This window comes from Oryzias latipes, chromosome 2, assembly GCF_053564925.1.
Source record: "Oryzias latipes strain Hd-rR chromosome 2, Olatipes_Hd-rR_3.1".
NCBI classification, from domain to species: domain Eukaryota; kingdom Metazoa; phylum Chordata; class Actinopteri; order Beloniformes; family Adrianichthyidae; genus Oryzias; species Oryzias latipes.
Window position 1 is genome coordinate 2,777,501 of NC_136238.1, and position 16,366 is coordinate 2,793,866.

Here is a 16,366-nt window from a genome sequence, read left to right on the forward strand (position 1 = left end):
AGTAAAATAATGAAGTTAGATCTAAGTAAAAAGTTTATCTTTCCAACATCCATATGTGGTCTTATCACCCTCTCATGGTGGAAAAAGTATTATCTGAGCTTCTTCATCCACTAAATCATCTTCAAATGGACACGCCATGCTGCTTCACCTCTCTGAAAACAAACTAACCTTCAACTAAACCTGCTCCAGACCAGGTTATGTTCAGAGCATGAGTTGCTATGGCAACTTGACATACTCTGAAACATACCTCCATTTCTGGAACTGAAAGCTGAGGTTATCATCTTCCTTAGCCTCAAACTTACCGTGGGAGCTAGCATAACCTGCTTTCTGGAATACCCCCCAATAGGTTTCAGCACCACCATCCGGACAGCTCCCACTGCATGTTCTCCTTTAAACCCAGCCGGGCTCCAACCAAGAGTTTGGGAAGAAATCAGGAGAAACTGGAGAACGGAGGAGGAGATCTGAGGATCTCTGCAGAGAGAAGGTGTGGAGAAAAGACAGACGTGCAATGTAGCCAGTTCTCTGACCGAGTCCTCATGAGAGACACGCTACATGTATCAAGCAGGACAGACGTGGGATTAAAGGGGAAGAGGAGATCTGAGGATCTCTGCAGAGATTACCAGGTTGAGTTAGTGTCTGTGGTCTTCTGATCTATGTCAATATTATTTTTATTCTCTTTCTGGTTTTCATGCTGGGATGGGGCGGGGGAGGGTGGGTGGTTTGTTCATTATCTTAATGTTGAATCTTCTACAGACAAAATGGTTCAAAGTATCTCTCAGCTGGATCATTTATTAATATGTTCATAAAATAAAAAGAAGTTCAAGGATCAGTAGATTCTGTACACATACTGCAGGTTAGCCCCCCTGTCCTCCCCCCTCCTTGGTTCTCCTCTCTGGGAAAACTTTTCGTACTACTACTTATAAATTCTTTTACATTTTTTGTCTTTAATTGTGTTTAATGTTTTTTTTTTAATTGCTTTTTCTGTGGGATGTCCAGCCAACAAACCGGCATTTATCTGGACTTGGGACATGTGAGCACTGAGTGGTTCCACATTTGGTTGCATTAAAACACGCAAGAACCTCAAATAATCCAAATACCTCAAAGTACTTTATCTACTTTATTTATCCTGTTTTTATTTGTTTTAGGAATTATTGTATTATTATTATAAATTATCAATAAAGTTTATTCATCCATCCATCAATCCATTCATCCATCAACATTTAGTTGGAGGGTCTCTCTGGACAACGTCCCATGTACCTGTCGTCCGTTGAACCACACCATTCAGAGGACATCCTCCTCTGATGGATGTCCTCCTCTGATGGACGTCCTCCTCTGATGGACGTCCTCCTCTGATGGACGTCCTCCTCTGATGGACGTCTTCCTCTGATGGACGTCCTCTTCTGATGGACGTCCTCTTCTGATGGACGTCCTCCTCTGATGGACGTCCTCCTCTGACGGACGTCCTCCTCTGACGGACGTCCTCCTCTGACGGACGTCCTCCTCTGATGGATGTCCTCCTCTGATGGATGTCCTCCTCTGATGGACGTCCTCCTCTGATGGACGTCCTCCTCTGATGGACGTCTTCCTCTGATGGACGTCCTCTTCTGATGGACGTCCTCTTCTGATGGACGTCCTCCTCTGATGGACGTCCTCTTCTGAAGGACGTCCTCCTCTGATGGACGTCCTCCTCTGACGTACGTCCTCCTCTGACGGACGTCCTCCTCTGATGGACGTCCTCTTCTGATGGACGTCCTCTTCTGATGGACGTCCTCCTCTGATGGACGTCCTCTTCTGAAGGACGTCCTCCTCTGATGGACGTCCTCCTCTGACGTACGTCCTCCTCTGACGGACGTCCTCCTCTGATGGACGTCCTCTTCTGATGGACGTCCTCTTCTGATGGACGTCCTCCTCTGATGGACGTCCTCTTCTGAAGGACGTCCTCCTCTGATGGACGTCCTCCTCTGACGGACGTCCTCCTCTGACGTACGTCCTCCTCTGACGGACGTCCTCCTCTGACGGACGTCCTCCTCTGATGGACGTCCTCCTCTGATGGACGTCCTCTGCTGTGGAGCTCCAGTCTTCTTTTTTTTTTTTTTTTTTTTTTTTTTTTTTTTAACTTGTCCTGTCCAACAGCTGGGCAGTCAGATGAGAGCTGAGGGCCTCTTGGGTTGGACATATTTTACTTTAACAATCTTCAGACAAACCAAAGGTATGTCTGAATAAACCCCTTTTGTAATTGAGGCCAAACTTTATTAATTTCAAACATGTCTGAAAATCTTTGGTGTTGGACCGGACGGAAAAGGAAAGAGGGGAAGAAGAGAGAGGGACGTTAGAGAGAGGGGGGGTAGGGGGTGATAATAGGAGGGGAAGGGGGATAAGACCATGAAGCAGCATAAAGCAACAAGTTTACTGGTTGTTATCATTATGGTAAGGTTTAAATGTAAAAAAAAAAAAAAAAAAAAAAGGGCGGAGCCTGTCCACACACACACTCAAATGTTATAAACACACCTGTTAGTTGCAAAAATGTCCACCTGTCGACATGTACACACAACAGATAGTGTTCCCACGCATACTTATGCCTTAAAACCAACTAGTGTGAAATATTTCAGTCATTCAGTCTGTTGAGCTAACGCCTGTGCTCAGGTGAGTGTTTATGTTCTTCTAAAATGGATGGTGGAACGTGAAAAGAAGGAGGGAGAGTGCCAAGCCATCCCCACCCCAAGACCCCCACCGCACCAGCAGCGGCAGCCGGAATCCCCCCAACGCCACACGGGAACCGGCAGGGAACAACCGCCGCCCGGGCGACCAAGCCCGCCACCCAGGCCAGGGCCAGCAGGGCCGCCGCAAGGCCCCCAGAGCCAGAGAGCAGGGAGGCACGGAGGGAAAGAGAGCGCCGCCCCAGCCCAACCAGGAGAGCAGCCCCCCCGCCGCGCCGGGAGAACCCAACGCAGGGCCCCACCGGAGAAGGACGCCCACAGCCCCAGACGAGCACCCCACCACCACCCAGGAGTTCCGGGCATCCCCCCGCCCCAACCCCAGGTACGAGCCAGGACCCCCCAAGGGAGACCCACTCCGCACTCCAGGCAGCCATCCGCCCGGCCCACGGCTGGTCCAGGGAGGAGCGAGGCAGGGGCCCGCCGCCCCCGCCCAGGAGGGGGGAACCCCGGGGAAAAAAGAGGGCCCACAAGGGGTGTTGTAAATATGGCCCGACCAGGCTCGGCCACAGTTGGAAATTTGGCGGGGCCCAGCACTCAGGAGCAAGGACCAGAACCCACCCCCCAGGGACACGAACACCCCCGGCTCAGATGTAATGTGAACCCCCCCACCGCGCGGAGAGAGCACCGCCGGGCCCAGGAAGCCGGCACCCCGGGGACACGGCCGCCTTTGCAAAGGGGCCCGTACCCCCCACCAGGGAAGAGGCAGGGGACAGATGGTCCTAGGTCCCACCTTCCTTGCAAAATGTGTGTGCGTGTATGTGTGTTTGAGAGAGTGTGTGTGTGCATGTGTGTGTGTTTATGTTGGGATGTATATATTGAGGGGGGAGGGGTGTATGTACTAAGGGGGGTGCAGTTAAAATTGGCGGGTAGGGCACTAAGGGGACATCTCCTGATTACTCACAGTGACGTCCCCTCACCCTCCCCACCAAGGGGCCCTAAATGTCTAAGGTGCGGTTAAAATTGGCGGGTAGGGTGCTAGGAGGACATCTGCTGCTTGCTGGCAGTGATGTCAAAGCACCCCCCCTACCAAGGGCCCTACATGTTTAAGGTGCAAATAAAACCGAAAGAGGGGGGGCCCACTCCATACAGCAACCATAGGAGGGGGGCCACTGCGTAGTAAACCCCCCCCCCCCCCCCCCCCCCCAAGGCTCATCGCAGGCTAAGCCCCCCACCCCCTCACCCTATTATGAGGTTATATGAGGAAGGGGGCAAGTTGGGGACAGCTGATGGACTGTCCCCCGGTGGTCAAACAGCTGTCCCCCGCCCCCCCCCCAACAAGGGGGCCAGGCCCACCCAGCCCAGGGGCCCCACCCCCGGAGGCGCCGACACCCCAGGCCCAGCACCACCACCCCCACACAGAGAGAGAGGAGCCAGAAAGCGTTGGCCCCCCCCGGAGCAAGCCCAGGCCCCCACCCCCAAACGCCGGCCCTAGAAGAGCTCTGGTCAGGCCTCGACGGGACCGAGGCAGCCAACCGGCCGGGGAAACCGCCGATGGCCTCAGCGGAGACCCCGACCCTTCAACCCCCCCTGCCCCGTACCAATAGTGCCCCCCCCCCCCCCAGAATGCCCCCCCCACAGGACAGGGCCGACAAGACCCCCCACCCCACCCCACCCCAGACCCCGCAGCCGAAGCGGATGACACCCAGAGCGACCGGGGGCCCCAGGAGGGTTGTCCCGTCCCGCCCCAGAGCCAGGGAAGGGCCGGCCTATGGCAGAAGGGCAAGGAGCAGCGACGACCAGGCCCCCCCCACCCCCTAAGTCATGGAGTTAGCCATGGGAGACCAGAGAGACTGAATTCTTTCAAAGTTACTTGAACTTTGGGCTGACATTTTTTCCAAGCTGATATGATCAAGCAGCAGATTTCTGTGTTGACTTATATTTATATTTTTCTTGCTTTTCCAATGTATTAAAATAGTTTTTTTTAGCAATGCAAAGAGTTATGAAAATGATAGAGCCTAATCCTCCTTCAACATCGATGGCACTCATGTCACCAAGCACACAAAGTGACGGTGAAGCTGTGATTGAAACCTTAAGCCAGACTGATAGATCGGCACATACCTGCTGCCAGAGAGCCTGGACAGGAGTGCAGAACCACAGTGCATGCATGTAATTATCGGGTAGATTACTGTCACAGTGCTGACAAATGTCTGAGTTGCTGAGACCCATCTTGAACATCCTCTGTCCAGTGTAGTATATTCTGTGAAGAGTTTTGAAATGGATTAGCTGCAGATTTGGACTTTTTGTCATTTTAAAGGTGTTTAGACAAAGTTCTGACCAAAAGCTTTCATCTGTGCTGATGCTCAAATCTGCATCCCATTTTGTTGTCGGAAGTGAAATATTGTTATCTAAATTACATAAAAGTTTGTATATTTTGGAGAGAGTTTTATTCATTGAGAAATTGATCAGAGTGGTAACTACATCTGGTAGCTTTAAATCGTTGTCTCTGTATTTAAACTTTTTAGTAATAATTGATTTAAGTTGCTGATATTCCAAGAAGTTATATATTCCATGTTTGTCTTGAAGTTCCTGGGGAGTTATGAATTTTCTATCAATAATTATGTGCTCTAGATGTTTTATGCCCCCTGCTTCCCAAGCTGGGAAGTGGATAATTTTTTTGTTTATGAGGATGTCTGGGTTGTTCCAGATGGGTGTCATTTTGCACGGTTGAATTGATGATTTTGATATTTTGAGAAATTCCCACCAGGCTGTTAAGGTGGCATTTATATTAATGCTTTTGAAACAATCCTGTTTTTTAACTATTTGGCTGATAAATGGAAGATCTGACAGGTTGATCTTTCCACATAACGCCTGTTCCAAGTCTAACCATGAGTTGGTTTCTGGGTTATTTTTTAACCATTTTAAGATGTATTGTAATCTATTTGCAAGAAAGTAATTGTGGAAGTTAGGTAATTCTAATCCTCCACAGCTTTTTGCAGATTTTAAAGTTTTTAGACTAATTATTGCAGGTTTATTGTTCCATAGAAAGCTTGATATGGATGAGTCTAATGTTTTGAACCATTTTAATGGCGGTTGTGTGGGAATCATTGAGAAGAGATAATTAACTTTGGGTAAGATTTTCATTTTTACTGTGGCTACCTTGCCCATAAGGGACAAAGGCAGGTTGGTCCAGCGTGTTAGATCGTCCTGTATGTTTTTCAGTAATGGGGTGTAGTTTAGCTGCACCAGTTCTGATAGTTTGGGGGAAAAATAAATACCTAGATATTTTATATTGCCTGAATTAACTGGTATTGTGAGTCCTTGCTCCGCATTACTGTTCAGTGGTAATAAAACAGATTTATTCCAATTAATGGAATAGTCTGATATAGAAGAGAATTCATTAATGATTGTTGCCGTTTCATTTACAGAATGTATATTACTTAAAAACAGTAATATGTCATCTGCATAGAGACTAATTTTATGATGGCTGTGTTTGGTTTTAATTCCTTTAATGCTGTCATTCTGTCTTATTGCTGCAGCTAGAGGCTCGATAAATATTGCAAAAAGAGAAGGAGAGAGTGGGCAACCCTGTCTAGTTCCTCTTCCAAGAAAAAACCTGTTGGAAGTCTGTTTATTAGTTCTAACTGATGCATTGGGGTTGTGATATAATATTTTGATCCAATTGATGAATGATTCTCCAAACCCAAACTTATGGAGGGCAGCAATGAGGAACTTCCAATTTACTCTATCAAAGGCTTTTTCAGCATCCAGTGATAGTATAGTCATTTCCTGGTTTTTGATAGTGGCAAAGTCTATTATGTTAACGAGTCTGCGGACATTGTCATCCGAGTGTCTGCCTTTGATGAATCCAGTTTGATCAAAGTCAATTATGTGAGGAGTGACTTTTTCTATTCTCTGTGCTAGTGCTTTGCAGATAATTTTTACATCTGCATTAATTAAAGAAATGGGGCGATAGCTTGAAGGACTCGTGGGGTCTTTGTCTGGTTTTAGAAGGAGGATAATGTTGGCAGAGTTCATGTTAGGTGGTAGAGATTGGCTTTCATTGATAAATTTTACCGTTTTATAAAACGTTGGTGCCAGTTGTTCCCAGAATTCCTTATAAAACTCTGCAGGAAAGCCGTCGGGTCCTGGTGCTTTGCTGTTAGGCATAAGTAACAGAGCTTCATGAAGCTCAGACAACGAGAGCGGAGAGTCTAAATTTGTGATTTCATCTTCGTTTAACTTGGGCAGGTTTATATTGTTGAGAAATTAGTTGATGCTTTGTTCTGATGGATTGATCTGTGGAGTGTATAAGTTTTGATAAAAGTCTTTAAACGCATTATTAATTTTTACCGGGTCATGGGTGACATTCCCTGTTTGGTCCATAATAGAAGTGATTGTTGATTTTTCTTTATTAATTTTAAGCTGATTAGCTAGAAATTTGCCAGATTTATTTGAGTTTTCATATCTTTCCAGTCGAAGCCTTTGTATCTGGAATTGTGTTTGTTTATTGATGATGTCATTTAACTGCAGCTTTAAATTTTTCAGATCTCCCAGAATGTGTTCCTGTGCAGAAGCAGCATAAGCAGTCTCCAGGGTTTGGATTTTATTTTCTAATTCTAATAAATCTGCTTTCTCTTTGCGTTTTTTGTGCGTTGAATAAGAAATGATTTTCCCTCTCATGACTGCCTTTGCTGTTTCCCACAGAACGCACGGTGGGATGTCTGGAGTATTGTTGAAGTCTAAGAAGGTTGCCCACTCTTTTTTAAAGAATTCAAGAAATTCCTGGTCCTTTAACAGAGACGTATTAAACCTCCAGGTTGTACCAGAGGGTGTGGATTTTTCCCTAGAAATGTTTACAGAGACTGGTGCATGATCACTGATAATAATTGGATGGATATTGGAGCTTTGAATATTTTTTAAAAGAGAGTTACTGATTAATAAATAGTCTAAACGGGAGTGTGAATAGTGAACTGGAGAAAAAAAGGTGAACCCTTTAGTGCTTGGGTGACATGAGCGCCACGCGTCGCAGAGACCCAGATCATTCATGTACTGCTTTAGAATACTTGCAGACTGCCATGTACGCTGGTTTGCTGCTGTGCTGAGTCTGTCAAGTTCAGGGTCCAAAACAAGGTTGACGTCTCCTCCTATAATGATTGTGGAGTCAGAGTGAACTGAGAGTGAGGTGAAGAATCTGTGAAAGAAGGAAGAGTCGTCAGCATTAGGACCATAGATACTTGCTATGCAAAAGTCCTTATTCTGAATGGATATATTAATGATTAAAAAATCTGCCTTCTGGGTCAGTAACTGTATCCTTATGAGTAAATGTAACATTTTTATTAATCAAAACTGCAACCCCTCTTTGTTTGGAGTTGAAACTGGCAGAATACATAACTGGATACTGGGAACAGCACAGGAGATGACCAGCTGATAAAGATAAATGGGTCTCCTGCAGCAGAGCTATACCTGCTTTAAGATCATCCAGGTGATTTAACACTTTCAATCTCTTTGGCCCAGAACCAAGTCCACGCACATTCCAGCTAACGATGTTAAGACTGTTCATAGCTGTTCTAACCGGGAGAGTGCAAGGCTAAATAGTGCGTGTGCCCGTCCGTGTGCGCGTGCAAGCTGTGCGTACCTGCTACACTGACAAGCGCTGTGCGTTGTGGGTGAACGTGTCTTGGCTGTCAGCTGCATGTTGCGTGCGTCCTGTGTGAGCCTAAGTGAGGTTTTTGCAGTTTATCAACGTGTGTGTGCGGGATCGCGTGTGCATGCTCTTATGCGCGCTAGTATGCGCGCGCGCCCGTTCCGTGCATAAATAAATACTCACCGTGGTTGCGTTGACTTTACCTGATTCACATATGAGGACATGGGAAGGGGGGGGGACAAGAGAAAAGAGAGAGGGAAAGAGAAAGAACAAAAAACAAAAACAACGAAACAACAACAGAAACATGAATGTGAAAGAAAGAAAAAACACTTTTCCTGAGAGGTGTGGATTATTGATGATCCGATTATTTCCTATTCAATTAAATAAGTTTGCGGGTTTCTTCTGGGCAGCGCAGATGTCAGTGCGCCTCTGAAAGCCTTCAGCACAGCCAGGGTGTTACCTCTGGGTCCCGGAACAGCTTGCCATTCACAAAAAGTTTGTCAACGGCAACCACCGCACGGGCTCCAGCAGACAGGTGCTTCCTCCTCAGCGGGAAGAGGATTTTCCGCCGGCGGAGGATCTCGCCTGGAAACTGATCATTCACGCTATAATGTGCGTCTTTCAGCTCTCGCCCTCTGCTTTTTACCTGCATCTTTTGTTTATAATGTTCAAATTTAGCAACAATAGGACGGGGACGCTGATTGTCCGGCCTTTTTCCTCCGAGCCGGTGAACCCTGTGAAAGGAGATCTTCTGGACCTCTTCCTTGGGGAGTGTCGTGGGTCCCACCAGGGAATGATTGGGCAGAGGCGCCAAGGTGAAAGTATTCTTGACTTTAATGCAAGAACAGAGCACACCAATTGCTCCACAAAGGTTAACCAACATAGACTTCTCCAATCCAACACTCCAACTTCTCCACTCAGACTCCCACACTGACAGCTGTATCTGGTTCTCTTTTAAGTGGTAAGCCCCTCCTCCTGGGCGTTGCTCTCCATCAGTCCAAAGAGAAAATAGGGACAAGTGTTTACATTGTTCAAGAACATAAACATACAGGAATAAACAGTTTCATTCAACTAAACATTCTGTGTCGTGTACAGAAAAATAACAATAATCATCAATAAAAATAAATACAAACAGTGACCGATGCGTCACATGACCCAGGGTGTCCATGACCACTTCCGGGTTACCGGGTTACTTCCGGGTAAACAAACCAACGTTAATGTTGGCGTCGTGTGTGCTTCGTGTTAATGTATGCATGGGGATGGTGAGTCGGCAACCTAGTGTGCACCCAGGGCTACCTGCAGAGGGATAGGAACGGAATGAAAAGGGTAAGCTGATGTAAATGACGTGTTACCGGGTCCGAGCGTGCGCGTCTATGCGCACATGTGTATGTGTGCTAGCGTGTGTGCATGCGTGTGCGCCTGCAGCGGCAGCTGACGGTTCTACACCGTCACATCATCCCCCTCCTCTGGGAGATTGGCGATGTGCGGCAATCTGGACAGGAAATCTGCCACTATGTTTTGTTTTCCGGGACGGTGATGTACGTTAAATTTGTACGGCTGAAGCGCCAGATACCAGCGCGTAAGCCGGTTGTGGTGGTCCTTCATGGTATTTATCCATGTCAGGGCCCTGTGGTCTGTCTCAAGGTCGAATTCTCTGCCAAGTAAGTAGTACCTCAAGCTATCCAACGCCCACTTAATGGCAAGTCCGTCCTTCTCCACAGTGGAGTACCTTGTCTCTCTCGGCTGCAGTTTCCGACTGAGGTACAGGACTGGTCGCTCTTCACCTGGGTCTCCCTGAGCCAGGACAGCACCAAGTCCGACTGCTGAGGCATCCACTTGGACGAGGAACCTTTGATCAAAGTTAGGACTCTTGAGAACAGGACAGGAACACAATTTATTTTTCAATGCTTGGAAAGCCTGTTCACACTCATCTGTCCAGGTCACGGGGTTTTTCTGCCTCTTCTCTGTAAGGGCAGTGAGAGGAGCTGCAATGGTGGCGAACTGATGGACAAACCGCCGGTACCATCCAGCTAACCCCAGGAAGGAGCGTACCTCTTTCTTGGTGCGTGGTCGAGGGCAATTGCGGATAACTTCAACTTTATCCACCTGCGGACGCACCTCACCACCTCCCAGCAGGTACCCCAGGTAACGAGTTTCCTTCCGGGCCCACTCACACTTGCTCACGTTTAAGGTCAGGCCTGCATTTTGTAGTTTCCTCAGGACCAGACGCAGGTGATCTAGGTGTTGCTCCCAGGTGTGACTGTAGATCACCACGTCATCCAAATAGGCTGCACTACAGTGGTTACATCCCTGCAGCACCCTGTCCATCAGCCGTTGGAACGTGGCTGGTGCTCCATGCAGACCAAAAGGCATAACTGTAAACTGAAACAGTCCAGCAGGTGTTTTGAACGCCGTGTATGGTCGACAGGTGTTGCTGAGAGGTACTTGCCATTAACCCTTGCATAGGTCAAGAGTGGTGATGAAATTAGCAGCCCCGATCTTCTCCAGCAGGTCGTCAATCCTCGGCATTGGATATGCGTCGAACTCCGAAACGGCGTTCAGTTTCCTGAAGTCGATGCATATCCGCAGTGAGTCGTCTTTTTTGGGAACGATCACCACCGGACTGCTCCACTCTGAGTTGGACGGCTCGATGACACCTAGCTCCAGCATCTTCCTCACCTCATCGTTCAGCCTTCCCACCAACTTCTGTGGTACCCGATAAGGCCGTTGCCGGATTGGTCGTCCATCTTTGAGCCGTATGGAATGGCTAATGAGTGTTTCACGAAATAAGTCCATTATCTGTGTAGTCTGTTCCGGAGGTAAATGTGACAGAGACGGAGGGGTTGAGTGAGTCAGTGCTCCCAGATCAGAGTCCAAGTCTTCCTCAGTCTTCACAGCTCTGACTAGCAAAGACTTCTCTGTTGGATGGTTAGCACCTTCCTTCCACTCTTTAAGTAGATTCACGTGGTATGTCTGCTTTTCTTTCTTTTTGTCAGGATGGTGCACCTCATAGGTGACAGGTCCCATCCTGCGGAGAATGGTGTATGGCCCTTGCCACTTTGCCAGTAGTTTGCTGGTACAAGAGGGAAGAAGTAGCAGAACCTTCTGACCTGGTAGGAGTTCACGGTGACGGGCCTGCTGGTCGTACCACGTCTTCCGACTCCTTTGGGCCTCTCGTTGGTTGACTTCTGCCTCTTCCCTGTACTTTGCCAACCGTTCTCTCATCTCCAGGACAAACTGGATCACACCCCTTTCTGAGGTCTTTGTGGATTTGGCCTCCCAGCTCTTCTTGAGGAGATCCAGTGGGCCTTGGACATCCCAGCCATAGAGGAGTTCGAATGGTGAGAAGCCTGTTGAAGCTTGTGGGACTTCCCTATAAGCAAACAACAGGAATGGTAGCCAACGATCCCAGTCCTTCCCTGTGTCACTCACGAACTTCTGCAGCATCCTCTTCAGGGTCTGGTTGAAACGTTCCACCAAGCCATTGGTCTGTGGGTGGTACGGTGTCGCCTTGATGGCAGTGATGCCAAGCTGCTGTTGGAACAGTTTCATCAACCGAGAGGTGAAGTTGGTTCCTTGGTCTGTCAGAATTTCATCCGGTATTCCTACTCTGGAGAAAAACTGAATTAACGCTCTCATGACTGCAGGAGCTGTAATGGTGCGCAGGGGAAAAGCTTCTGGGAACCGTGTAGCATAATCACAGACCACCAGGATGTATTCGTGACCGCTACTGCTCTTAGGTAAAGGTCCAACAATGTCCATGGCTATTCTCCTGAATGGAGTGGAAATTATAGGAAGTGGGTGTAGTAATGCTCTGTCAGACTTGTGTGTTATTGCAGTTTTCTGGCAGGTAGGACATGTTGCACAGTACGTCTGAATGTCAGTGTACATTGATGGCCAGAAAAAACGTGAACTGACCCGCAGATAGGTTTTGTGACGACCCAGGTGACCCGCCCATGGGAGTGTGTGCGCTAATTGCATGACGAGTGGCCTGCAGGTGGTTGGAAGAACTAACCGTAGGTGTTCACCTTCAGCTGCATACAGAACATCATCAGCAACAATAAACCGCACATTTCCCAAACATTTGTCACTCTCTGTTGTCACCTTGGCAAACAATGGTTTTAAAGTTTGGTCTTCTTTCTGCAAAGCCGAAATGTCAGCTGGTATGTCAAATGCTTCTGCTGTTGTTGTGATCTCAGGATCCAGCAACTTAAGTTTCTTCTCAAACCGTCTTTGACGACGGGATTTTCTGGGCATTTCTTTGCCTCCATCAAAGAAATCGTCATCCAAACGTGGAAGACTTTGCATTCCCGCTTTAGCCTGAGCTCTAGTTAGCACAGGTGCTGAGACAGTAACAGCTAGCTCATCATTAGCTTTAGCTGTTTCAGTAGCCTCATTTAATAAGTCCCCCAACATAGGTAAATCACACCCCAAAATTAAATCAACAGGTAGGTTCTCTACCACCCCGACAGTCAAAAGATAGGATTGTTCATTTATGGTCACTGTTACATCCGCTTTTGGGTACAAATGTTGGTCGCCATGAACACACACAACACTTGTTTGCCTGCTATAATCAAGTCCACCAAAAGGGATTAAACTCTGTTTGACCAGAGAAAAAAAACTGCCCGTGTCCAACATAGCAGTAACCTGCTGTCCGTTCACAGTCACCTGTTTAAGTGGCTGGAAAGTGTCTTTGTCCATGTGCACAGGCCCTGCTCCTGTGACAGTCTCTGGCCTGGGTGCGTAGCAAGCACCTGTGAATTTAGTCTTGCGGATTGGACATACGGAGGCTTTGTGACCAATCTGCTGGCAATAGAAACACACAAGGTCCTTACCCGCCGCTCGCTGGTTAGGTGCTGGGTTGGTACCTTGCGTTGCCTGATGGAAGTCTCTCCGTGCAGGTCTCAGTGGAGCGGTTTGAATGGGAAGACGCTGATCCCCACCCGACGGCCGTGCAGACGCTCCTCGTCGAGCGTTGAGATACTGCAGCGCAAGCCGGGCAGCGGTGAGGCCATCCTCCGGGTCGTGCTCCTTCACCCACGTCCTCACGTCAGCTGGAAGCACACGCAGCAGCTGCTCCAGGATGACGATCTCCCCGATCTGCTCCTTGCTGTGTTGCTCTGGGCGGATCCAGCGACGGTAGAGGCCCTTCAGGCGGTGGTATGTCTCAGTCGGATTCTCCCCAGATGGCACCACAGTAGACCGGAACTGCTGACGGTAAGTCTCTGGCGAGATGTCAAGTTTTACCAGGAGTGCGTCTTTCAGGTCCTTGTAGATGTGGGCTTGCTGCTCGTCCATTGCTGTGTAGGCCTCCAACGCCTTTCCGGACAGCAGTGGCACCAGGCGACATGCCCACTCAGTCTCTGGCCATCTCCACGTCCTGGCAATCCGTTCAAAACGTAGCAGGTAATTTTCAATGTCCTCACCTGTCTGATATGGAGGGACCTTTGGCTCCATGTAAGGTCTCCAATCAGGTGGCTGTAAACTGACTCTGCTCTGTGGTTGATCTGACCAGCTGGAGTCCTCCTGTGCCACTGGATGCCGTCGACGGGACGTTGCAGCTGGTGTTGGCAGATCCAACCTTGGGCTACTCACTGCGGCTGAGCTTGGTCCAGCGGCTTTGGGACTGATGTTACGCCGCCGACCAGAATGGTGCTCTGCCCTGGAAAAAGAGGCTTCCAAACCTTGGAGGGCAGCGATGAATCTGTCCTCCCGCTGCTGCTGTCCACGGAGGAAGTCTCTCATCATAGCCGCCAAGTCACCTTCTGGGCCTTTGGTCAGGCCTGGAGAACCACCCGAGGCACCAGGATCTACCACCTCCTCCTCAGAGGATGAATTGGACAACAGAGGGACTGCATCCGATGTTGGTTCCATCTCCTCCTTCTGGGAACGCAGACCTCTGTGTCTCACCTTTTTGCGGCCAGCCATCTGCTTATCCCACTTCTGACACCAACTGTCGTGGGTCCCACCAGGGAATGATTGGGCAGAGGCGCCAAGGTGAAAGTATTCTTGACTTTAATGCAAGAACAGAGCACACCAATTGCTCCACAAAGGTTAACCAACATAGACTTCTCCAATCCAACACTCCAAATTCTCCTCTCAGACTCTCCAACTTCTCCACTCAGACTCCCACACTGACAGCTGTATCTGGTTCTCTTTTAAGTGGTAAGCCCCTCCTCCTGGGCGTTGCTCTCCATCAGTCCAAAGAGAAAATAGGGACAAGTGTTTACATTGTTCAAGAACATAAACATACAGGAATAAACAGTTTCATTCAACTAAACATTCTGTGTCGTGTACAGAAAAATAACAATAATCATCAATAAAAATAAATACAAACAGTGACCGATGCGTCACATGACCCAGGGTATCCATGACCACTTCCGGGTTACCGGGTTACTTCCGGGTAAACAAACCAACGTTAATGTTGGCGTCGTGTTTTTGCTTCGTGTTAATGTATGCATGGGGATGGTGAGTCGGCAACCTAGTGTGCACCCAGGGCTACCTGCAGAGGGATAGGAACGGAATGAAAAGGGTAAGCTGATGTAAATGACGTGTTACCGGGTCCGAGCGTGCGCGTCTATGCGCACATGTGTATGTGTGCGAGCGTGTGTGCATGCGTGTGCGCCTGCAGCGGCAGCTGACGGTTCTACACCGTCACAGGGAGTTTCAGGTGGACCTCTATGAAGGACTTAACAATGTTCTCCGGGACTTCTCCTGCCTCTTCTGGAATCCCTACGAACACTAGATTGTCCCTCATGCTCCTCGCCTGAAGATCCAGGAGGGTTTCTTTGATGGATCGGTTTTCCTCAGAGAGACGGGCGGTGTCGTGGCCCAAGGTCTTCACGGTCTCTCTGAGGGCCTGGTTCTCCGCTGCGAGCTCCTGCACCTGCTGTTGGCTGAACTCCAGAGACTCTCGCAGACCTTGGAATTCCTTATGGAGGATCTCCAGCAGATTTAAACGGCAATCAAGGCTGGAGAGCCTTTTATCAATCGAATCCAGGATATCACTCATGTTGCTGCCTGGGGAGGAGGCAGCCCCCGGGGAGTCTTCGGGGCGGCCTCGTTTGGTGGACGGAGTGGCGGTGTTGGATTTCTTCATGACGCAGGTATTGAAACACTCGTCGATGTAATTCTCCAGATCCTCCAGGTCCTCCAGGTCGTCCAGGCTGACAAATGCTTGACAAACTTTTTCAGATTTATATTTTTTAACTTATTGGATTATTTAAATATGGCGGTGTAATGAAATAAATCAAAAATGTTTGTTCACAACTTATGCGCCGCCAAGTAAACTCACCACACTCCTCCCGTCGGCTCTCGCGATACTACAGCATCACGCCTCCCCTGGAGCTCCAGTCTTCTGCAGGAGGTGCAGCCATAAAGTCCCCCACCAGCCCGTCCCAGATGGCAGCGACCCCCTCAGGGATGAAGCTGCTGGCCGTGGTCCTGAAGGAGTCTCCCACCTGGAGAAATACAAGTTCTAACATGAGTTGACATTAGTTAGTAGATCTGGGACTTTGAAAGGAGGAAAATGGCAGGAAAGGTGTCTGAAGTTCCAGAAAAATTAAACCAGTTTTTAAAGTGAAATGTATTTTATTTTAGATCCATTGGCCTCTGTGAATGAATCATAATAAGTAAATGGCGTATACTTATGTAGCGCCTTTCTTCCAACAAGGACAAAGCGTTTTACAGTCACAGACCCATTCACACACTGGTGGCGGCTCCGCTCCCAAACACAGGCGCCCGCCTACCACCAGAGGCAAGGTGGGGTTCAGTGTCTTGCCCAAAGACACTTCGACTCATGGGCATGCAAGGCGGGAATCGAGCCCCAAGAAATTAGGTAATTAATTTTTCCAACTGAGATGAACAAACCCAGAAACAAAGCCACAGATAACCAGCTGACCAGAAGTTATTTGGCTTTAATGTTACGGTCCGGCTCACTTGAGATCAGAATGTGGTCCCCAAACCAAAATGAGTTCAAACCCCTGCTTTACGCGGTTCATGGTATCACCTCACGGGCTCCTCTGGAAGCTCAGTTACAGTCAGACAGAGACCAGAGATGAAGGAT

General features: G+C 48.5%; 1 protein-coding gene across 1 annotated transcript; it reads right to left on the bottom strand.

Moving 5' to 3' along the window:
• Nucleotides 1–9,117: 9,117 nt before the first annotated feature.
• Nucleotides 9,118–14,683, bottom strand: LOC144983587 (uncharacterized). The gene has a single exon (XM_078930382.1). The coding sequence runs from the start codon at nucleotides 14,227–14,229 to the stop codon at nucleotides 10,753–10,755; it is 3,477 nt and encodes a 1,158-aa protein (XP_078786508.1). The 5' UTR covers nucleotides 14,230–14,683; the 3' UTR covers nucleotides 9,118–10,752.
• Between the last annotated feature and the right edge of the window lie 1,683 nt (nucleotides 14,684–16,366).